This window comes from Temnothorax americanus, unplaced genomic scaffold (genome assembly GCF_048541705.1).
Source record: "Temnothorax americanus isolate GAGA-0224 unplaced genomic scaffold, ASM4854170v1 Scaffold5, whole genome shotgun sequence".
NCBI lineage: Eukaryota > Metazoa > Arthropoda > Insecta > Hymenoptera > Formicidae > Temnothorax > Temnothorax americanus.
Genome location: NW_027509657.1, coordinates 6089163 through 6114606, shown reverse-complemented (window position 1 = coordinate 6114606; position 25444 = coordinate 6089163). Strand labels below are relative to the sequence as shown.

The 25444-nt window shown below is 40.3% G+C and overlaps 2 protein-coding genes across 7 annotated transcripts; one reads left to right on the top strand and one right to left on the bottom strand.

Moving 5' to 3' along the window:
• Positions 1-121: 121 nt before the first annotated feature.
• Positions 122-2604, bottom strand: Spindly (spindle apparatus coiled-coil protein 1 spindly). Its single transcript, XM_077417587.1, has 6 exons — positions 2231-2604; positions 1570-1858; positions 1375-1504; positions 988-1297; positions 642-798; positions 122-552 (listed from the first exon to the last, which is right to left on the bottom strand). The coding sequence occupies exons 1-6, from the start codon at positions 2497-2499 to the stop codon at positions 199-201; spliced, it is 1509 nt and encodes a 502-aa protein (XP_077273713.1). The 5' UTR covers positions 2500-2604; the 3' UTR covers positions 122-198.
• Positions 2605-3728: 1124 nt separating this feature from the next.
• On the top strand, positions 3729-23477 carry Yki (Transcriptional coactivator yki). Of its 6 annotated transcripts, none has more exons than XM_077417604.1 (8): positions 3732-4113; positions 4846-6134; positions 17974-18182; positions 18723-18910; positions 19005-19185; positions 19378-19437; positions 19504-19589; positions 19680-23477. In XM_077417604.1, exons 2-8 carry the CDS (start codon positions 5452-5454, stop codon positions 19773-19775), a joined length of 1503 nt encoding a protein of 500 aa, XP_077273730.1. In that variant the 5' UTR covers positions 3732-4113; positions 4846-5451; the 3' UTR covers positions 19776-23477. The 6 variants fall into 6 exon arrangements, with proteins under 6 accessions (XP_077273733.1, XP_077273731.1, XP_077273732.1 ...); XM_077417603.1 differs by having other exon boundaries at positions 3732-4668; XM_077417602.1 differs by having other exon boundaries at positions 3732-4682.
• Positions 23478-25444: the final 1967 nt, after the last annotated feature.

Sequence of the window (25444 nt, the reverse complement as noted above, 5' to 3'; positions counted from 1 at the left end):
GCGAGAGAAAGTGAAATTCGCGGCAGATTTAACTCTATTGATAGAGGTAATGTAGCAAAACACGATGTTGCAATTAACTTGTATATTTCTTATTAAATTGCTTAAAAAATACATCTGGATCTCTTATACGCATAATTGTTCCCCTCTTTATTTCGATAATTCTATTTCTAAGCAAAAAGTACATTTGAAATTGAATCATCACGTATCGTTCTCAGTGTAGGATATAACGGGATAGTCGCGTTGTTTCGCTTGTTTTTTCAAAGGTTTACTCTCGGCGTCTTTAGTGTCGTCAGCGAAACGTACACAAACAGGTCTTTCAAATTCTTTCGCGGAATCCCCTACCACCGGCTCCTCTGTCACCTTTGTTGAATCTCCTTGATATGTATTATTCTCCGGCATGAATATATCGGGTGTAATTCCTGAATCACCACTGGTCTCTTCAAAATTCACGTTACCAGAAATTTTGCAACTCTCAATCGCTTCAAGGAGGGCTTTGTTATCATCATTTGTCTGTTCCGCTTCCAAGTGCGCTTTTATTGCCAGAATTTGAGTCTAGAAAAGGTAGAAAAAAGGGATTCTATTTAAAAAAAATCTAAGTAGCAAAATATGATCGCTTTTTTCCTCCAGAGATGGATACTCGCCTCCAAAGACATTGCTTTCGATCGCCAACGACGAAGCTGTCTCGAAATGTTATGGTTCGCTTCCTCTTGCACTAGTATCTGCATAGCTTGCTTCTCGATTTTTTCATTCAACTCCATGATCTCTTGCCCCTTCTTGACTAACAATGATCGAGCGTAACTAAAAGATACATCTATGTCTTACCGTTACATATATCATACATTAAACCAGATTTATTAAATAGAAATGTTTTCTTAGGCCGCTATTCACATTCCGATATTCACTGCCAGTATCGAAAATCTACAGTATGCGTGGCATAAAATATAGATTTTCAACGCTGGGGCAGTAAATATCGGAACGCAGCCTTACTTAAAGCTGTCATCTGTGGATTGAATTTCTTCCATCTGATTATTCTTTATTATTTCCGACTTCAGCTTATTCTCAAGTTCGAAGATTCTTCTTTTGTACTGATTCAGAAGATCTGCGTTCTCTTGCAACGTATCAATTACATCAATTTCCCATTTTCTGGCCATGGCGTTCTTCTCTGCCCTCAGCAGCTTGATTTCAGACATTTTTGTATTCAGCATTCGCTTTGCTTCATTATACTTATTCGTGAGTATTTTCATTTTATCCAACAACAGTTGCCGGCGATCTTCGACTTCGGCAAATAGGGAATTACCTGGAAACATTGTACAATTTTAGAAAAATCTATGAACAATTAAATATTGCATTTTCATTTATTAATTATTATTTTACCTTTACACGTATCGCTGGCAGGAGTCACCCTTGACAGTTCCAATTCCTTAAGACTCGCCGTTAATTCTCTAGCAGTTTCCCGTGCGTTTTCCAATGCCTCCTCTTTTTTCATAAGCTGCGCCAGCGTTATCTGTTAAGATATTCCCAATTAACTTTTCGTTACAATCAACAAATACAAATCGTAGCTCGTTTTACCTGATAATTATTGCTAAGCTCCTCATTCCGTTCCTCCAGGTCCGCAAGTTTTTCCTTCAATTCCTTCACATTGTTTTGTTCAGTGCAGAGAAGCGTAGTTAATTTATCGACGCTCCGTTGACACGATACTGAAGTTTCTTCCGTGGCAGGTTCTTCCTGACACGGTTTCTCATGTAGCACATATTTTCTCAGCTCATCCTGCATCTTCCTAATTATTTCCTTATATTTTCCTACGTTCGTTTCTAGATCAGCAATCTGATTTTCATATTCTTGTTTAGCAGCCGCGTACCTAATGTATGAAGACAACGCACGTAGTTTTATTTCATTGAGGCTAACGTAATTAATATATATGTAATACAATTTTAGTTGAAAAAATAAAAAGAATAAAAAAAGAGTACGCATGTAAGAGTATTTAAAATTCATCTTTTTAATATTCAATACGATCAAAGGCATTCAAAAAAAGGGCCATTATTCTTTTAAATAATAATTGAACGGCGAACAGTTGATTTTATATACAAGTTGTATTATGCCAAAGTTAATCAACTATATATAAGTTGTAAAGCGTCAAAATTAAAAGCTCCGGAAACAAATGATTGTTTCCACTTTGCGCGTGTACAGGTAGTTAATTAATCTTTACGGGAAAATCCCATGGCCCCCTTACTTTTCGGTTGTCTCTTTTCGCGTTGCGTCTACCATCGTCAGGTATCGCGTAAGCTTTTTCTCCAAAGCCTCGTTGGACTCTTCAAGATCTCTTCTGACCGCATCGCTGGCCTCCAGCTTCATACGTAGAACATGCAACTCCTGCCGATAGCTCTCGTTCTCTCGCTTCAGTTTTTTATAGTCATCCTGACTTATCAAGCTCTCCTCCAGATGCTCTTCGATTTTCGTATCATTCGCACTCTCACCGTACAACTCCGACATTTCGGCCATTTCACACGTGGTTACTCCTTTTTTTCCCCTCAATCGTACGGACGGGTACGGTTTAAATTTTGTTTACTGCGACGTTTGCATTCATTGATTGGAGCATAGATATGTAGAGAGATAGATTCGGTGATTTCGGTGCGTATCTGTACAAATAACCGAGACAGAGAGAGAGAGAGAAAAAAAAAGATGAATGATTAGAAAGAGAGAGAAAAGTCATATATCGGAAAGAAAAGTTAAATAAAAAGAAAAAACAATCTTGAAACGCTACACGGTAATTTCGTTAATTGGATAGAGTCGTAAGATTGCTTCTGACCAAACTTAAGACGATCTTGAATGTAAGCTGGCTCGGACTACGAATTAGGCCTACGAAAGGTGAGCCGAATGATTGGTTACGCCATTTTGGCTATAGAATGGAAACGGTAAGCAACTGAAGCGCGATTGGCTGTGTTCCGTTCGATAGTCGGCTGTTATTGGGCGATGCCCTCTGCACTCTGCTCAATTACTTCTTAAGCCTATTTTCAATGATCGCGAGTGAATATTTTACAATATCGCAGAAATGAACATAGAATAATTGAAGTTTATTCATCGCTTGGACCATTTCTAATACCTGATAAAAGTTTTCGGATTTCATTTAATCACGTTGTTACAACTTGGTTCGAGCGTTTCGATATTTCGAGAATCGCAGTTCGATATATTTCAAACGACTGTCACGAAATTTTAAATCTCGTTTAAATTTTACACGAATACCCCTCAAAATTATGAATCGTTAACGCATCGCGTTTTCACTTATACGTTGGTGTCGTGATCAATAATTCATTTTCGTGTATCCAAAATTGATCGAGCTCATTTTTCTGTGTTTTAAAGTCGCTTTCTCGTTGAAACGCAGCGAGAATGTGTATTATTTGTATGGAAGAGTAAACATCCATTAAAAATATCTAAAAATTCCTAGAATTTCGATTATTCAAATAATAATCGTGCTATTTTGTTAATGCATAGAATCATTAACGTTTTGTTGCTTAACATATGAAAACGAAAATTAAATTCAATCGAGACTGCCCTTAGGGAAAACTGTTGACGGAGCAGTGACGCGATAGCGTCGACGGACGCGCGCGTTGAGTATTCGCCTAGGCGTGCTCTTCTCTCTCCCCCGCCGCCCCGCTGGCGCGCCCGGCGCCAACTACTTCGGACTTCGGACTAGTTCGGACTAACTACGGAGTAGTTCGGAGCTGTTCGGAGCCAGTGGCTCGCCAAGAAGGAGCAACAGGCTGACGCCACTCGCCTTGGCTTGGGTTGGCTCGGCCGCGGCGCTTCGGGGCTCGGGGCGAGATCCGACACCGCGCAGCGGGACGGGGGAAGAGAAAGAGAGAAAGAGAGAGACACGCGGCTTTTTCCCGACCGGAGGCTCGCGGCGGGGCGCGGAGTGCGGAGTTGCCAAAGCTGCGAGCTGCGGCATCGCGGCATCATTGGTGCGGCGCAGGTTGTTGCCAGATCACCGCCAGGGCCAGGCCGAGTCAACGTAACGCAAGAGGCGACGAGAGACGAAGGAGGTATCGGAGCCGCACGGGGCACCTCGGAGCTCGGAGCAGCCCGAGCAGCAGTTCTCGCACGGAGACCGGGACGGTAAGAGGCAAGAGCCCGGGGGTCGGGACGTCGGGAGTCGGGTCGGCCGTGTGTGTCTCCTCCTTCTCCTCCTTCCCACGCGCTTCCCCGCGCCGTCCGCGCCGCTCGCGCTGGTGCTCTGGTGTGCCGCCGCGCGCGGCGTTAACGCGACAACGCGTCGGGTGTCGGGTGTCGGGTCGCGCTCGTGCAGATCGCGACTTCATCGAAAGTGCCTCTCTCGCGAAACGCCCGACGGCCCTCGATCGGCGCTCTCGGTGCCGGAGAGAACCATCCGCGCGGTGCCATAATCCCGAACAGTCCCGTTTTGCGCGTCATGTTCCTCGCCGCCGTCGTTAAACACCGCAGTGGCGTATCGGGGAACAGTGGAGCGCGGAGACGACGAGAGTGACCCCGGAGCTTCCGTCTCCACACTCCTCTCCCGAGCAGTGGTGGTGGTGGTGGTGGTGGTGGTGCATCGCCGCGTTTACCACGGAATTCTCACTATTCTCAGGGGGACTTCCTGGAAGACGGACAACGTCCTCGATCGTTCTCGCGCGTAGACGACCTCGGAGAGAAGTAGGGAACGTCTCGTGCGTTATCGTTCCGACTTCCGACCGCTAGGCGAAGCGCTACCAGCCGTGCGCTTAAGCGCTAGGCGGGATCTCTGGAGGATCGAGAGAGCGCTCCCCTCCTCACCCCCCCTCTCTCTCTTTCTCTCGCTCGTTCTCCATTTCTCTCACTCTTTTTTCTCAGGTCTCGTTTCCCGTGCTCTCGCACTCGTCACGAGTCCAACCACGCAGGCAGGTAGGGCGGCGAGCCGGAGAGGTGGGATCGAGAGAAGAGCTCGCTCGAGTCTCGTCAGCCAGTCTCGAACGGTGCGAGCCAGCCGTAACGACGCACGGGGGAGATCGGGAAGCGATCGAGTGGAGCCGCAGTGTGGAGACAGTCGGCGTGGTGGAGGGCGGCGAGGGATTATATCCCCATCGGTGTCGCGGGGGAACGCTGCTGGTGCCCGACAGCGGCAACGGCGGCGGCAACGACGACGAGACGACGTCGTTCCGATTGTTTTGTTACTCCGTCGCGACGAAACGCACAGGTGGACGAGGGCACGGTGATTCCGCGGGAATGAGACGATCGTAGGAGTACGCCGCGCGGGAGGAAGACGGAGCCGACGGAGGACGAGACGGAGCTGCCGTGTCGCGCGGATACGCATATAGGTACGAGAAAGGCGCGGAAGGTGCGACGAGGAGCCGCTGATACGGACGAGGAGGACCGCGCGAGCGCGACGGGGCGTAGGACATAGGAGAGAAGAGAGCGTGCGGTGCGAGCCGAGCCGAGCCGAGCGTTTTGTGATCCAAAATGGCGCTGAATCAAGACGTGGACCAGTTGTCCAAGAGCAATCCCGTCGTCAGGGTCGACCAGAACTCCGAGTCCGATCTCCAGGCGCTCTTCGACACCGTCCTGAAGCCGGACTCGAAGCGGCCGCTGCAGGTGCCGCTGCGCATGCGCAATCTGCCGGATTCCTTCTTCAATCCGCCGTCCACCGGCAGCAAGAGCCCGTCGATCTCGCACTCGCGCGAGAACTCCGCGGATTCGGCGTTCGGCGTCGCGGTGACGCCGAACGGCGCCGGCGCGCCTAACGGAGGCGCGAACGGCAACGGCAACAACACCGGCGGCGGCGGCGGCGGCGGCGGCAGCGGTAACGCCGCGGGTCCCGCGGGTACCGGCAGCGGCAACGCGGGCGCCGGCACCGGCGGCGGCGGCAACGGCACCGCGAGCGCGCTCGCGGCCGCCGCCGCGGTGGCCGCCGCGGCCAACCTCACCGTTTCGCATCCCCGCGCACACAGCAGCCCGGCCTCCCTCCAGCAGACGTACGCGTCGGCACAGCAGGCGGCGCAACACGCGCCGCAGCCGCACGCGCGTCACCACCATCATCAGAAGCAGCGCAGCTACGACGTCATCAGCACGGTCGACGACCTGGGCCCGCTGCCACACGGATGGGAGCAGGCGCGCACCCCCGAGGGCCAGATCTACTTCCTCAAGTAAGTGCGGACTCCCCGCGGCCCGCGGGCAGCGGTCGCGTGTGTCACCACTGTCACCGCGCGTTGTTACTCCCCCTTGTTGTTACGTGATTCGAGACGTTCGAAGAGGATGAGGAAAAGGCAGATAGGGAGACAGCATACGATTCTACGAAACCTTTTCCTGAAAATGCGTCCTCCCTTTATCTCACCTTTTCCATCTTCTCTTCGAACAAATATTCTTAAGGTCGTAGCTTAAGGTAGCTAAAAAAAAAAAAACCAATGCACTCAAACGGATTTGTCGTCAGCCTAATCTACCTTCGCATAAAAGTACAGACGGAAAATGCATTATATGTCTATGTATACAGAGAGGGTCTCGAACTCGCTCGTCATTCCTCTAACGATAGGTTTCACCCCCGATTTGGGATGGCAACAGGTAGTTTTGGTCAGGGACGCCATGTATACACCGAACAGGTAGGGAATCTTTTGTTCTCCTAAGACTGAGATTAGGAAAATTTCCAGTCGGGTGCGCGTTGCCGAGGTCCATTGGACGACGATTGTTTTGCGACACGTCGCCACCGATAATGATGCCTTTTGTCGAAGTCTCACGTATCTCAATCCCGAAATCGTCTCGTCGCGCCGCGCGCCGCCGGCTTACTCGTCTTCTCTCTGTCTCGCCTTTCTCGCTGCGCCTTCGCCGAGACCCCCGCCGTTTCTCATCGCGCTTGGGAGTGAGGGGGGCCCGGGGAGTCGGCGACGGGAAAGAAAGACGCGTCCTCGGTCTCTCCGTTAAAGCCTCATCTTCGTTGCTGCCAACGTCCCTTGCCCTCGGAACCGAGCGGGAACGTCCACGGCACTCGGTCATGCAGCGTACACAGCCGACGTGAATGCGCTAATTAGCATACTGGGGTAAATGAACGACGTCATTATTGATGCAGGAATTTTAAGAATTTTGGAGAATAAGTGGTACGAGTAAACATACGTTACGATTTGTCCTATATATTTTTTATTGACAGACGAATGGAGAGAATCAGAGAAAAGTTTCTAGAAAAAGTAAACTTGTGATAAAATAAAGACAGCACACGTTTTGTCTTTTTTTTCTTTGATTAACGTTTTTACTCGACTGCCTCTTAGCGAAAATAATTAATTTTCTTCATATAATTTTATATTTTTCAACGTCGCAAGCCTTTCGTAACTGAAATCTTTCGACTAAAATTCTCTTAATGCAAAATTAATCTGAATTAATTGGGAAAAAAATCTATCAGCTATACTTGTTCCGAAGCTCGCGCGAACAATCCCTTTCGCGAGCATTTCTTTGTTGGTATCTCGGAAACTATTGCCTGGATATTTTTTTCCTTAAGGAGAGGTGACGTTGTTGGAAAATTTGCCGTTGAAAGTAACATTGCGGATTGCCTATATCTCGTAACGCGGTGATCATTGAAAGCGATCGCGGTTTACAGGCGCTATAAGACAGGGCCCGAGAAGGGGACCCTTTAGCTTCACCTCTGAGATACAGTCTCTCTCTCGGCTGTCGGATGCCTCTGGTGGCATGCCTGGGCCTCCCACCGCGCATCTCCGCTTCCCAACCTGATCCACCTGCACTGCCGTGACTGCCGGGTCCTCACGTGTCACCTGTCGTGAGAAACTCCGTAACTTGTACCTCTCGCTTCGCGTCCCTTCCCTATTCCAATAATCCCCCTCTTGCCCACCCAGACTACCGTGGTCGACACGCTATTTTAAATCATGGGATTATCTTCACGGGCATCACCTTTTACCTCTGAAATTGGCGAAATTCTACGGAACACGTTTCTACTTTTGATTGTCTAGACACGTCTTTTTCCGTCGACTGTTAAATTATATCTTTAAATAAAGATTTAAATGATAAAACACACACATTTATATTTCTACATTTACATTCACAGATTTGCATAGATTGCATATTTCTTTTTATTTGTTATTATAATTACGTTTTTTTATTTAAATAAAAATAGTATAGGTATGTCAGAAAAGTTGTTAAGTAAAGAAATAAATATCCTATGATCTTTGCATAATCGCTTTGAAAAACTTTTTATCTTCGTGCTTGATATTTTATATTATTAATTGTGAGATTATTTTTTCTTTAGGTATTTTAGCCTTTTAAAGAGAAAAAGATTGATTTTAAAGTTATCGGAAAATGCATCATTAAAGTTAAGATGCCGAAGTTCTAGAATGTTATATATGTACGCTTATTATTGATTCGTTAATTTAATTGATAATTTACTACCTAAAACGACGATTTGAAATTTGACAAAATACCTTCGTTATTCATTTAACTTTCATGAAGTTCAGATTTTTATATATAAATTAAACTGTTTAAATTGCGTCAGCTTTTGAAATTTTCTGTAAATATTTGTATACATGCTGCACTTCTTGTCGTGTAACTTGTAGAGACACGTTCAAGATTGCCAGGAGGAGAGATAGTCCCTTTACCTGACCTTCTCATTCAGAAAAATCTTACCTGGTCAATCATTTCCGTTTCATCGGCGCATACACCTCGTTTTCTACCTGATATTGAAAAATTGTAAAAGGACGTGCTTCTTTCAAAGAACATCTACATTTCCACCGTGCCCATAAAACTGCAAGCTAATACAGTTTTCTTCGAACAAAGAAAAAAAAGGGGGGAACACTTCGTAGCACATTTTGTAGCGAAACGATGGTATAAAAAGCGGCATATCTTTGATCTTTTTGTAAGACGTTATTTTTAATTTCGGTTCTCTCCTTTTATTTGCTTTTTTCACGAGTTCTGTCAATTGGACCAAAGTTCGTGTTAATCTCTTTACCTGTATAGGGTCAGAAGGGAATTACGAAATGGTTATTTATTTCGCGTTATTACATAACGATATGTTTATTTTAGATAGCGCCACGAACACAGTAAAGCTTATTATATAGGCAGTTTATCATTGAGACACAAAGCAATTTGGGGGAAAGCGAAGCTAATGGATTAATTGTGCTCTAATTACGCGCTGCGTCTTTTTGCGTGTATCTTTCCTTATCGAAATTTGCTGATACATTATCGCGAGGATGATCAATGAGAAATGATCAAATGAGTTGAATGAGTCGTCATTTTTACGAGGACACTCGTTTTTAAATACGTTGGATAAATATTACGTTCTTTAATCAATTTCGCGAGAAGATTGAAGAACGGAAAATTTTCGTTCAGCGAAAGTATATTTTTGCAAATTAATGAATTCGCAAAAGCATGCCGCGTAAATTATTATTAAGAAATTGTTAGAAAATGGATGATGTTATAGAATACGGATTATTGGAGAACAGATTATTGGAAAACGAATAATTTGCATAGAGGAAATGAGAAGGTTCTTCGGTGCGCATTACGTCAAAGTTCTACCGCGTGTTACGCTACCAGTTTTTCCTGCGCTAATTTATGCGCGAATTGAAAGTACCTTCCTCCTGTTCGCCTCCTCATTCCCAATACGGGAAGTAGAACACAAAGGCGCACGAAAGGAAGGAAGCCGACGATTAATTATTTATTTCCCTATCGGCATCTTTTTTTTTTTGCAATATACGTCAAAGTAAATTAGTCCTTTCGCATTCCACCGCACGCGCTCTCTCCGTTTCCCTAACGCAACTAATCTGAAAACGTGCTGGAAAGAACGTGAACGTGCTCTCTTTCTTCTTTTTCTTTTCTCGTCAAAGTTCAGTTTTTTGGAGTCAAACGCGCACTCCATCTTTTCTACGAAACGTTGGCGAATTTTACGGAAGCCGAGTGCAGAGAGCTCGGGTTTTTTTTTTTTTTTCGATAGGCGTAATACGAGGCTCAGCGAGCGTGAGCTCGTCGGTAAAGCGCGATGCAAGGTGCAGCGGAGCGAGTTGCACGCTCGCTGCATTATGCGGTAATGACCGCGCGAAGACCGTCTCTTTTCGTTCTCTCTAACAATGCAGCAATATCTATCATGTAAACAACGACGATTACTGTTATACATATGTATAATATATCTCTGGAGGTCTTCGTTATATATTTCGTTAGATTATATACTCTTGCGGAAAATTCTTGCGAGGTTCGCTAATTATAATTGACGCTTTAGCTGTTACGCTTGCTTTTATATTTTTTGTTGACATATCTAATCAGGCTTAAAGTATTATTATGATATTTGTACTTTCCATACTTTACATTAAGTGCCGTTATCGTATTGCTCTACATCCTTAATTGGTCTTGAAGTCGATCATTCCCGTCAGTGCGTAGATCGAAAAAAACGAACAGAAAGACGACACGTAAGAATATATAAATTAGGTAAAAATATGCATGCGGCATATTCGTATTTCTGCAACAAGTGCATCTATTCCCATCATCGTGATATTATTGCAAAATCATTGAGAAACACGAGTGTTTCTTCGGTCCCGTCTTCGGCAGAAAACGTTATTTAAGTATCATTTAAAAATATAATAAAATAACAAAAATAATTATTTCCAAACTACTCTTTTAAAAGGCTTATTTTCCTAAGGATTGGCTTTGGAACTTTTATGTTATTTATTGAGAGCTTTAATTTACCAACTTTTTTTAAAATGTCATTAAAAAAAAATGTTGGCAAATTGAAGCTCTCAATAAGAAAAAATTAGTTTAACGCTCTAAATGTAATGTTATACTAATTTTTTCCGCACACTGAACATTTTCCATGAAGACTTACTCACTGACTCGCTGACCTTTCTTCATTCTTCCTTTCCACACACGTTTGTCCAATTACCGTCGACCGTTCCAAGCTTTTGGATCTTGTCCAGCGCTGAGGCTTATTAGAATCTAATTTGCATAATTGAAACGTGATTTCAACCGCGAATGTGCCGAGCGTTTGTCGGATGATTTCGAATCGCACGCCGCTGCGTATTAATATCCGCGCATCATCCTTATTAGAGAAAGCATTTCGTATATTTTAAGCACTTTGTTTATCGCATTTTTGTATAGTTACGAAAAAGAGAAGGTATCCGACTGTCTTGTAAAAACTCGATTCTCCATTTCGGTATCACTTGCGTTCCGAATGCGCGAAGAAAACATCCTTCTTTTTTTTCCTATTACGCGTCCAGACGAACAATTCAACTTCTACGTATTCTCCTCAATTTCCTGGCGCTACCGCGACAAATACGCTTCGCGAAAATCGCATAGTACTGCTTCTTCGTATTTGTTGATCGACTTGCAGGACATTACGAAGAAATCTATTCTTAAATTCTGAAAAGTATGCCATGCAGTGCTACGAAAAGAAAACACATGAGTATAAAGGATTAAACACGTTAAATGGATAAAAATTCGTTCGATATCATCTCTCAGAGAAAAGAACATATTTGACGCGTGAGTCAACATGTCGAGGATATTCGAAAACATTAATTTTGAGTTTGAAGTGTGTGCGCGCGCTCGTGTCATGTTCGTTAAATGGAAAATAACACAGCTGCACGCTTCGTAAGTACGCAAAAGCGACAAAACTTTCCGTACGGAATCAATCGAAATCTATTGATAATTATGGAAAGTTACTTTTACTGAGTTTATTAACGTAAATCATTTACATTATCTAAATTTATTTTCTCTGTACGTAATATAATGTTGTTCGAATCTCAATAGCATCTACAGCAGGTATAATGGTAATACGTTAAGCTACGATGAAAACTAATCAGTGAAAGCAAACCTTAAACAATCCGACTGACATACGAATATATTCTTTTTAATATGACCTAAGTATTGGAGAATTTAAATGCGCGATAGCAATTGCTTTTAATGCAATTTTAACACGTCGCAATTAAACGTGCATCTTTTTATATACATATAGCCTCGACGATATTTAATTGAAATAGAATATAATTTTAGGAATTGGTATTTTTTAAGAATACTCTTTTATAAAAAAATTTATTGTATCTCAAACAATTATACAGAATATTTAAAGATTGCGAAATCAGAGGTTTTATACGCGGGCACTGTTAGTGAGGGGGACGACGCCGACGCGTCCCTCTCCCAATATATACACAATAATAATTTTGAGTAAATTAAAGTAATGTTTACACGTGTAACCTGAAAATCCTAAATTTTAAACTGTACTTTTTCATCTTTTTATTTATGTATTTTTTTCAATTGTATTTTTTTTAGTTTTCAAAGTCCCTCCCAAAGATTCATAACTAACGACGCCAGTGGAAGTTTCCTTCTTGATCATTATGTTGGACATAGGTGAGACAATGATTCTTAATTAGCACTCGAGCGCGTTCTTATCGCGATGCTCGTCTTTCGTCAGGCAGGAGACGCGCGCGAGCGTTCGTTTCAAGGTTTCCCGACGTTCGCGCCGATTTACGAAGCAGTTACGGTCGAGTCACGTCTTATCGGAGTGGAATACGCAATATACCTCGGTCGGTCGATTGTTCAGGAGAGCTTGGAAAATAACGGACTGATTATAAGGAAAGACGGCTTTTGCATTTATCTTGGCCTTGCGAACCGTTGAAAATGTTTAGAAGCTACATTGTCTAACTCTAAATCGTCAGTAAAAGCGGGACCTTTTAAACAGTGCCATTAGTCTGGGATCATTTTCCGACCCTTCCAAAAATGGAAAATTCGTTAGGGTTGGCGCACGACTGACGTGTTAATTGTCACAAATTATATAGAGGTGTATTTATTTACCCGGATATTTCCGCGCGTTTTGTTTGGTGAAAGTTATACGCGACATCGGACCTGTTGCAAGGTCGAGTCCGAGTCAACCAGCCAGCGGACGTATATCTTGCTATAGCTTCGGTGCATCCGAACTTTTGCTCGCGATACGAGAATGCGGCGGTGTGAAATTGCAAAAGCGCGCTATAAAGAAATACAATAAATGCATGATATATTAACAAAGCCGTGCTGAAACATAACAAAATGTCGGGATAAGATTTAGAAGAAATTAATATGGGACGCAAATTAAATAGTATTTTCATCAAATCATGAATTTTCTGATCAGTTCGAAGACGGTTCTCCCTCGACACTAAATTATTTGAATGACAATAGAGTTTTCGAGCAAAATTTATCGTTGACGGGGTCATGATGCGCCATCGTTGGCAGAGACATCGTCGCGCCGCGCCGCGCTGCACCGAGGCTAAAGACCCCGACACACCTGTACGCGAGAGAGCTTAGACGACAAATGTGAATGCCAGATACGAGGACAGATCGTCGAGAGTACAGGGCGAACGTATCGAAAGTTCAAGGCGACGTGAGCAACGCGCGTTGCGTGAAATTTGCTCGACGTATGGAGAAACGGACAAAAACATATTCTACCTCTCTGGCTGTGAACGCTACATTTTATGTATTTGTTTGCGACATTTAGACATAAATTCGAGACGGAAAAAGACGTATACATATCTCGTTATATTTATATTTCTAATAAAGTTAAAAAAAATAATGAAAGAATTTTAAATAAATTTAGTTTAATAATAATTTGTCTTAATAAATGTATAAATTTTTAATTTATCTATTTCAATAAAATTGGGATATATATAATAAACTCGGTATGTTAAAAATATATTGTTTATTAAAATCTATAATGAACAGTTCTGAAAAATTGGATGTTGATTGTTAATATAGGATAATACAGGAATGTCGCGGATATATTGCGATTGTGAGAAATGCTTTTATTATAACACTAATCAAGCGAGCACTTATAAGTCGACGATCTCCACGTGCAGCTCGTTTATTATCATTCTCCCATAAGGATCCCATTAACTATAAAAGCGTGAAGTTCCAACACGCGTTACTCATTTTCGTGAACGTAAAGCGCCGCGACATTAGCGATTTCACGTGCAGATAAACGGGAAATAGTTATCCGCGAATGTGAATCTGGATGGGGTCGAGATGCTTTTATCGCTAAATTTTACGTACCGCTAGTGCTTCCGTAGAGTAGCATCGTAAATATCGCGTGTGACATCTTAATCGCATCGCGTATGTTGTTCCGTTAATCTTAATCTTATAGCAATGTATTCTACGAGATAAATCTCGCCAAATGGTAATTCGCAGTTAAAGTACGTTTTTTTTTAAGTGCACGAGATTTGTATATTAGATTTGTATGTGAGCATCTTATTATAAAGCTTATTTTCCTTGCAAAACAATTTGTCATAAATTATTTTTTAAAAATTGGCTTTTGAGATTTTAAATATCAATTTTAAACTTTTTTTTCAACATTTTTTTAATATAAAAGAATAATATTTCTCATTTTTCTTAAGTGATTGCTTTATTTTCGATTCTTTGGGATTTCTCTTTTCTCTTAATTTTGCACAATTTTCTTATAGTAATCGTTTAAGAAAGGAGCATAAATTAAATTTTTGAAGTGCAAGCGATATATATATATATATATATATATGTATATATTACATGCACAATTACATATTGGCACAAATTGAAATGATATTTTAACTAACGTATCTCTCTCTCTTGCAAGACTTATCTTATGTCGCCTTTAAAGTAAACGTTTGATTAATCTATCGTGTTATCGTTGAAGATTAAATTGTCCGAAACTAATTAATGTCAATACAATTCGTATTGACATGATTCGTAGTCGATATAAGTAATCTGTTTTTGCGAAGCATCGTCAACGACGTCAACTCTGACTGCACTTTTCTATATATCCGCGCGTAAACTGCTTGTACTTCTATTTAACTCGTTTCCTTTCAGCATTGCGCAAACAAAAATCTAAATGTAATTCGGACACTGCGACTAACTAAGACTCACTCGGGAGCAACTTTTAATTGACTATTTATTAAAACCTTTCCGAAAGCGATCGCCCATAGAAACTTACCTATTGTAAGCTTAAATCCCTATGTATAATCCGAGGATCTGTGCATTGTATATGAGGTCTCTTGTGATGAGGGATTGTGAATTTTACGAGGATTTAAACCAGGGACTGCCCAATAACAACGAAGAACGTCCCAAACAATCTGATACCCGACCTTTCGTCGGCCGATTCGTGCAAAAATTCTGGGGTCAACGACAGCGAAGTTGTATCGTTAGAGCATTAGGAGTTTTGGGTCTTTGGACCGTGGTGGATCGCAGTGACCGTTTCTCACAAAAGGGCGAAGAGGGTGAGATCGCGGACATTTTAGCGGTAAAGGGAGAAAAGAGGGAAAACGGTAGGGTGCAAGGATTCTGCGAGAGCCGGCGGGAACCGGCGAAAGAGAGCAGAGAGCAGCGGTGAGCGTCCGCACATACGAGAGTGTCTATTTACGAGTTGTCCGGCGCCGTGATGTCCGGAGTAAAAATACACCGCGTAGAGTGTAGAGTTCGTGTGCTGTGTGCTCGCGCGCACACCACACCACACAGAAGCCTCTTTTATAATTCTCCAACGCGCTAGCGCTAGCGTTCTCTCGGCTCTCTCGGCTCTCTCGGTCGCTCAACGCCCCTCCCTACCTCCCCCCGCCCGCGCTCTCATCCCCTCCACGGTGTTCCTAGCGGCCCGTAACAAGCGTGGGGGGGCGGCGCGGCGCAATTCCGCTCCTCTTATTGGACAGCGGCCAACCGTCTCTAACCGAGAGCGGCGGAAAGCGACAGAGAACCACGCTCGTAGAAGCACGCGGTCAGGGTGCGAGGCGCAATTGCGCCGTCGTTGTACAGGGTGTTCGGCTTTTCGCTGTTTTCAATTTCTGGAGTAATATCGCCAGGTATTATGAACGGAACGTTTTATATTGAATAGCACGAGGAAGGGAAGAGAGAGGATATAGGGTACGCGTTTTTTTCATAAAATAAAATATATTTTTATAAAGAAATTATAGGATATGAATACTCTATTATATATGAATAGACCAGTGATTATAATGAATGAACTATTCGCTATAAGAGCTTCGATGGTTTTGATTGAAAAATTGATTTCAACTTCAGTCTTATTTATCCTAAAAAGTAACGCTAAGCTTGTAAGTATGTATGTACCATCGAAATAGCTTCGATCTGATTAATAAATCGACCCGAACGAGTGTGTTGGGCCGTGGTGTTTACAAACGCGTGCCCGTTGCAAGGCAGGTACGTGTCACGCCAGGTACGTCTGTCGCACTGTGATCCGGCGTGTAGGTGCAGAAATATAATCGCGCAATGACGTCACATGCGCGTGCTGTGCAAAACAGACTTCCTCCAGTTCCTTTGCCGTCGTCCGGACTATGGCGCGGCGAAATCCGCCGTTGCGGCGACGAGTGCTTTATAAGTCATGTTCGTTCACGTTCGCCTAATCTCGGAACCCGATAGAGTAAGAAAAGAAAAACAGTTTTATTTGAACACAAAATATGACAAAAAATTATGAAATCAGAATACAAGACTTATTTGATTAAGAATTGAATGATAAGTTATCAATAAACGGTCTGGAAGCAAAGTCGCATTCGAGGCTGCTATATAAGGATATACCGCTGATTAAAAGATACGGGAGATATTGCGTGAATAATTATTAAAAAATAAACCGCTTCCATTTCAAATAATGCAATATTTATTCCTAACAGACGTATTCTGTTTTCGTACAAATGAAAAATAATTATTCTTCTCAATAAGGATGGGACTGTTTGCTGTTTGATATTCGCAAAACGACGCAGTTTGTAGACAATCTGGGAATTATCTCTCTCGCGGGCGTTTTCCGTACAATAGAAGATCGGTAAGATAAAGATCGCTTTTATTTCGGGCGTTAAAACCTACGCTTTAGCCCACGTCGTCTCGCTGCTTCGCCTCGGTCTTTTGAATGGGAGTATTTTTAGCACGCGCCTACTATATGTGGATAACTGTACGTGCCGCGCCGCGTATTCAGTTTCCGCGGATCGAGCAGGCTTTTGAGCGAGCATTAAAGTGTTCGATGTGACATCGAACGGAAGCCAAATTTCGCACGATCGTATCCTGACGGAGGCACAATTCGTCGGATAAATATATTTACACCTGGATCGATCGTTTATCTCGCATCACTGTTAGTTTTATATCGTTAGTTTTGTGGAGAAAAGAATCATGCAAGAAGAATTTCGAAAGGGTCCTTCGGATAAATCAATGCCTTTTTTCATACCAATTGATTCGTCTCATTATTTTGTGCATAAAAGTATTAAGGTAACATTACTGAAAAATTAATGTTTTACAAGATATTTTGTATTTTATGTCAAAATACTAGAACTTTCAAGCCTTATAATTCCAAAAGTTTTTAACGAAAAATACTTTATTATAGTGTTTTGAAAAGTTCTCGAGATTAGCTACAAGAATATGCATTGAAAAATAGGGGTTTTCATTTAAGAAATTAAAGGTGTCGTTCACGTGAACTTTAAACGACCATCCATGGTCAAACCACGGACACCATCTTATGTCCCCCTTCGAACCAAACAACTTTTGTCTGAAACATTTTTTCCAATCTCTTTCACTTTGAGATATTCAGCTGAATCACTTAAAATGATACACCCTGTAGATACGACTCTTTATGGAAAAACATACCGTAGTTGTGAAAAAAAGCAAACAAAATTTAACATTTACTTATAGTTTCGTGTACTTCTTTTATTTGGCAACTGCAGTAGTCTTTCTTACAGTAGTATTTTTCGGTAAAGGAAAACTTATCAAGTTAGTAATAATAATACATACTTTCATATTTGTTTAGGATTTATTTACTTAGAATTTTTTACATTTATTTATTCGTTTGTTTAACGTCCTATGGCGATGAAATGCATCAAAGAGTACCTAAGCAAAGAACTGATCAAAGGTTGTGGAATCGAATTCTATACAAATAGATCTATTTAAAGTCGTAATCTCATTTGAAATCTAAATTCTTGGTGCTATTCGAGATTCAGAGATCGAGAATCTTGATCTTTTCATAAATTTCTTTTAAAGTTTTACCTATCCTTTTACTATCCTGCTGACATCGGACTTTTTTTCCAGCCACCTGACACGCACCACGACATGGGAGGATCCGCGGAAAACGGCCGCAGCCGCGAGTGTGGCCGCGGTAGCCGCGGCAGTCGAGAGCAGCAAATCCAACCCGCTCGGTCCACTGCCCGATGGATGGGAACAGGCGCGTACAGCCGAGGGCGAGATCTATTTCATCAATCATCAGACTCGTACCACCTCCTGGTTCGATCCGCGAATCCGTAAGTATTGAATTGAATTCCTGCTTCTCTTATAAGTGCTGCTCAGAGTGAACGAGACTCTTCTAGACTCTTCGAATCTAAATATTTATCCAAAAATTAAAAAGTCTCTTGATGCTCATTGTTCAATCATTAAATCGGATCGGTACGATTCAAATCTTTCTGCTGCTTTGCATCTCTCAAATTTTCGTTATTGCGTATTATTGGGATTGCCATCCTTTATCGGCTTTCGTGCGGAGACTAGGAATTCAATTATTCCTCTAGTTTATTTCTAGTTTATGAGTATTCAGATTTAAATGTAATTAAATTATGGATACGTAACGTTCCGGAGTTTCTGAATAAAAGTCGAACAAATGGTGTCTCTAGATACTATTAAAACTCGACAGTTTTACGAGACTTTTGGCAAAGGTTGAAAGATTTGTTTCACTTGGTGAGAAACCTTTTTCGACTAACCACAGTGTGAATAACTTTTATCAACACTTCTCGATTGTTAACTAATGTTCATTTCTTATCATATATTCGTATAAGCAATCGTTCCTTCAGCATCACATCTCCAAAGAACTCCAGCGTCCGGTGCGATGCTGCCACAGAACTGGCAACTGCAGCAACCTACCGGCGGCATCCAAAGTAATCAGAGTCTACAGGCAGCCTGCCAGCAGAAGATTCGTCTTCAGTCGTTACAGATGGAACGTGAACGCTTGAAACAGCGGCAGCAGGAAATCATGCGCCAGGTTAGCATCGTGACTCGTTCGCTCTTCGATCTAGAGATTTGATCGCGTGACATTTGTAATGCTCAATATTCACGCGTCTTTTCCATCGTTGCAGCAAGAGATGATGCGACAGAGCACCACGGACGTCGCCATGGATCCGTTTTTATCGGGTATTAACGAGCAACATGCGCGCCAGGAGAGTGCTGACAGTGGCCTAGGACTCGGTTCTGCATATTCCATACCTCAGGCCTCCGATGACTTCCTCAACATAGACGAAAACATGGACGGCACGAGTGGTAAGAGCCCCGTTCAAAATTCTCGATTTTTTCGGAATATCAAGCCTTTTTACGCAACATTTTCAAAATCCATCGCCACCATCACGCTTATGAGACTCTAGGCTAAAGAGAATGTTTTCGCTTGCTTTGCTGTGCCATTAAGTCAATTTTCGATTTATGAATAATTGTTTTGCGCAATTGTTCCGATTGCAGAAAGGCACTGTGCGTTGAATGATCTTACGAAACGATTATACCGAAGCCATAAATACATAAGTACGTATTTGTCACAATATCACATTTTGTTTAGTCATACTTTGAATTTGATGAATTCTTTTTCAGACGGAGGTGCGCCGATGGACACGCCGGATCTCTCGACCTTGAGTGATAACATCGATTCGACAGACGATCTCTTGCCGTCACTTCAGGTAGGTTCTCTGACATGTCGGTAATTGTTGCAAGCCTAGTTAAAACTCGTTGAATACGGTCTTTTGTATCCACAATTGTTACTGTTTCAGCTGAACGAGGAGTTCAGCACCGATATTTTGGACGACGTGCAGTCACTCATAAATCCTAACACAACCAAGCCGGAGAACGTGCTGACTTGGCTATAGGATTAGAAGTGATACTGCGGCGGATGTCGGCCTATTTAAAAGGATAGGTATTCAGGTTCTTGAAGTGGAAACTTTATCCAAATCTAGATATTAACCTGTGGTCAATTAATTGCAACTTTGATCAGCGTCGTTTTTAATATCTTCAATCAATGATGCAATCTACTTTTTCATAATTCTGTACTGTGGGTTAGACTATACTAGACTATAAGGATAGGATTAAGTCTCTACTTCAAACCTAAACACCTATTTTTTTCTTTGTTTCTTTCTATTTTGATTTTTGCGGGGATGCATTACCACGACAACACGATAACAATTATCGTTGAAATATTTATTTTTTTATCTCAAACTTTTTATAAGGAGTGATATGATGAAATTATCAGGAGATAAACCCAAGCTTTTTGCTCGATATGTAATGATTTTATCATTAAGTTATCCTAGACATTCTAAAACTCCAATAAATTTAAATGTGTGTTCATATGCGCATGTAAGTAGGTATAAACATGCCGTAGTAAATGTAAGTTTATATTTTGGAAGTTATTGGATAGCTTAATGGAAAATTCACCTATCAAATGAAAGATTATTCTGATGCTTCGCTTACATGTTAGAAGAAATTTTGAATGGAAAAAAAATATTTTCTTGTGATAGAAATAGTCAAATTACACATTCAATGTAACTTTGTAATATATCGGTGCCGCATTTCTCTTGTGAAAATCCAAATAGAAGGATTTTTATATCTTATTATATGCCGTCTGAGGAAAGGAAAGAAAGAAGGAAGAAGTGAAAGACTACATGTGCGAACTTGCTTTAAATGTCAATATCTCCAGTCTTTCATTTTCTCCTTTATTTTTTTCTTTGTTAAACAATATTATATTTTATATATGCAACGAAAATTTCTATTCCGTATTCATATTCGTTGAACTTTGACGATCGCGTCTTGTCAGATCATTGATTTTTGTTGCATATGATGGTATCAAGAGATCGTACAATATTTATGCTCCCAGTTTGTAATTGTATCTTCCTGTGGTTTTTGCACGCAGAATGCGATTTAGTTGTAAAAGCTAATATAAAGAAATTGTGACCGGTATTCACATAGTCAGATATTATATTTAAGCTCGTCTTAAGTCCGGTAAAAGACAGTCTTAAGACTCCATCCAACCAATGACCATTTAGCATCTTAAGACTACTTAAGACGATCTTGAAGATGCTATATGAGTACCGGTCTACGAATGGATTATAAAAAATTTCAAGTTTTCTAACGCGAACCGATTTGTTGCATGTTTTCGCGCGAGGGATATGGTGCTATTCTTATCTTGGGTGCATGTAATTGAAAATTGTTATTATTACAAATGTTATCAATTATAGTAAATTATTATTTGCTATAATTATTATTTGAAAATTATTTGCTATAATTGGCTCTTTAATTCTTGAGAGAGATACTAATACATTATAGTTTAAATTATAGATATGGTGGCAACCTGGGGTTTTAAATTGTGAATTCTGACCAAGTTCGTCATCGTATTACTATCTCGAAGATCATCGATCTTCGAAGTTGCGGAGCAATAGTAATGTTTACTGGACGAAGATCGAAGAGTTTTTAATACAGTAGATTCATAAATGTTTATCAATATTTCGAATATGACATACGGAATTGTACAATGTTCAATCAGCCTTTTAAGTCGCGGGATATATATATATATATACATATATACATATCCCGATGATATGTATATGTATATATATGTATGTATACATATATGTATTAGTACATACATATGTTGGAAACATATATATCGTCTGCGATCCTGTTTCTAGTATAATTTTTTACGAACGATATGCTTTAAAGCAGAGTGCCTTGTCTTTATAATCAATTAATGTGACAACTTTACTCATCGTTTTTTGCTGCATTAACCGTCCATATAAAACATTATGTGAAGTAGTTATTAAAAGTGAGCGACGTTTTAGATCGTCGGCTGAATATTTCTGCCGTGGATAAATGCAAAATGAGAATATATATATTTTTTTTATATGTAAAGTCTATACTCTTGTTACAAATTGCAATAATATTGATATTTTTCGAGAAATGCTGTTAGATTGTAAAATTCTCATATGCGTTTTATACTATCATACAATTATGTAATGAAGATTACCAGAGCGAGAACAATATCTGGTATTTATAGATTTATCTATATATTTTTTATCTATAAGGATTTTTTCGCCCTTCATGTCTCTAGCGAAGGGTACTGGAGTGGTGCGAAAGAAAAGAGGCCGCTAACATTGAACTTTTTCGTTATCGAGGATTAACTCACGGCCTATTTATTATCGGAAATCATAACGTTTCCGATAAAGAAGATAACGTGTGTATGCAATTAGAGGCAGCTGAGAGTATATGGAAAGAAATTTACGCGACTATTTTCATCACTTAACAAGTGACAATATCCATCTTGATTGATACGTAATAAAAATAAATTACGTAAATAAATTACGTAAATAAAAATTTGCGTAATTGAATAATATATAATTAAATTCATAAACAATGGAAAGTTACATGAAATGTGTCCATTGAATATGAATATTATAGATTAATATTTTGTATTACCTTAATATAGGCGCGCATGCTACGAGATCGAAATAGTTACGTAAATTTCTCACCTTTTTGTATATTAAGGACATCGACAATCTTATCATGTAAAACTTTTTGTAATATTGGCTCTCCCGCCTTTCCCCGCCGCCGGGAAAAGCCTCGGAGAAACGAGTGAAATTTGCGTTTCGTTATTCGCACGCTCCTGCGTTGATGTCTCTTTAATTCAACTGGTTGGCCGTGCGAATGTCGAATCTTCGACCACTTGATTTTTTTTTCTTTTCTTTTAAAATAGTAAAAAGTACGGGCGATCGTGTAAACGTTGATTTGACATTTGTGTCATTCGCTGTATCTTTGGGGCCGACACTCTGGAAGGCGGGACGTCGCACGTTGAGCAAGGTGTGAGAACGTGATTTTTCTTATTTTACATATATAAGTTCGATCATCCCACGATTGATTGTATTCGAGACATTTTTAATGCCATTTTTAATAGCCGGATTAAGGATACGCGTTTTCAGTTTTATTCAGTTTTGAGTTTCTCTTTTTTATTCGCTTTATCCTATCTCAAAATTCCAATTTTATTCAGCTGCCTTTTAGTTTTGTTTTATTCGATTTCGCTGTGCCACATGAATTTACGGCGACGTCCCTTTCCCGATCGGCGTTACCGTCGAAATCGGTAGCGTTTCTCGGTGTCACGAGGTGTCGATCCGACAGTCTTCCAGGAACGTCATGCAAATCAAGCGCGTTTGATGTATTATTTTAATTACAATTTAACGATTAATATTTACCATATTGTATCTTGCTTTTAGTTTAAACTCAGTGTAGATTACGTTTTGGGGAGCGTTGCGACACGGAAACTTACGTAAGTGCCTTCACGTTTTCGAGACGAAAACACAAGTTTCGCGATCCACGCTGATGCGTAGGATAGATTTTTAGATCGAGAACTCCCCGCTTAGGCTGCGCATTCGCCTCGATAATATCTGAGATTATACACAAAAGCAATTAGTTGTTTAATGTCAGTATTTAAATATGCTCATTGGCAATGTAATTTGTGAGATACATTTTTATATCGATAACAAGTGCCTTAGCAATAACGATAACAATAAATATTATTTACTTACGTATCCACGTAGTAGTATTTGTTACCCTTTCATGTCTTATCCTCTTCGCTCCATTAGAATGTTACTGCTGATATACATAAAAATTGTTACGCGGAGCGTGTGATATATATATATATATATATATATATATATATATATATATAGGTACAACTGAGGACGATAAACTTTGTAAAAGAAAAAAATTAAAATATATGTAAAATTTAATTGATTGGTATTCGCGAGAAAAATAAGGTCTGTTCTTTCTCTCTATTTTAGCTGAACATTTTGCACGAGTTTATTTTTTCTCTTTTTCTCTCCAACGTGAGAAAAAAGAGGAAAGATGAACCAAGTTTAGCTAAGAAGAACAGGGCACGTATTATGAAACTTTTCGGAATGGATTCCGAGAATATTCCGTCTTTCCTAAAAACACAATAGAAATCTAGGAAATAACTTTATTCCGAAAAAGTTCCATACTACGTGTCCAGGCTTTTTAATGTTATATGGTATTTTTATTAAAACTGATCATCCATTGTCACATTCGAGCATTCAAGAATCTTAACCCTTTGTCACTTTACGGATTCTTAACTCTTCATGTTCCAGTGGTTTCACTATAAAACCACTATTTCATACTTTTACTAGTAGCTTTCCGGTTTTAAAACCAAAGCGTTTTTAGTTTTTTGACTTTTCGAGCACTCTAGTGAGATATTTGGTGAGGTCTTTGAATTTTTTAATTTTTTAATTTTTATTTATAGATAATATTTTTTTTATTTGTCTGTATAATAAATATATAAAAAAAACATACATTTTCTTATATTAAGTTTTAAAGGGTTAAAGTGCGCACAAAAATATTTACATGTCAAGCAGGCACAATCTTATTGATAATGATTTTGATAAAAATAGTCTAAAAAAGCAGCTTAGAAATTGTAATGAAAGATCTCGATAGCGGGGTAATAACAGAAAATGATCGAGAATGAGGATGAGCACAATTGTGAAAACTATATCTTTGTGATATTTTTCTCTGAAAGGAAGTGTTTACACACACACACACACACACACACACACACACACACACACACACACACACACACACACACACACACACACACACACACACACACACACACACACACACACACACACACAGCGTTTGTCTTTATTTTTTAAGACGTTATCCTACTTTGACATTTAAAAAAAATCGAAAACTTTTTTGCTTCAAAAAATAGTTTAAAGTTTTAAAATTAATGTGCAAAAGGTGTCCTAAGTGGATATTCAAAATATTCTTCGAGTTTGGACTTGTGTACCTAAGACGCATTCTGTGCGTTTCATGCATGGTGCACATGATGCATCATTTATTATACCTTGTTCCGTTGATCACTGAAGTTTAAAGGTAGTCGGATCATCTCTTTTTGGACTAGATTAGCCTTTGAGGATGATCGGCACAAAGAAAGGTCCATTGTATGGAGCAGGTAGTTGATTAGTTATTGGAAGATAAAAAAATTTATGATATATATATGTAACTAAAAAACAATTCAAATTTTAAATTTGCGTTTTTCTCGAAACTATATGCTTTTCCAAACGGTGATATCGCAAAAAATTGTGAAAAATATTCAAACATTTTTTCCCCGTCAATTTGAAAAGAAATAAAATAAAGCGCGGTCAGGCGAAAGGTAGTAGAATATAATTAGTGAAAAAAATTGGTTCTTTTGTTTCGGGAAAACAAAAATGATGGAATCGTGTACACCGTCCATCCGTGCACGGAAAAACATGATTTTATGTAATTTGTTATATCTTACTCAAATATTAATATTTTTAAATAACGTTTTAAATTTTAGATAGCTTAAAATATGTGTTAATAAACTGTCTAACATGAAATGAATCGCATTTTTACTTCAGCCTTATGTTAGTATAGAAATCACTTTTTGAAATCTTAAAGATAATACATTAATTTTTATAGATTTTTTGGTAATACAGAAACGCTTTCAAAAGCCTTT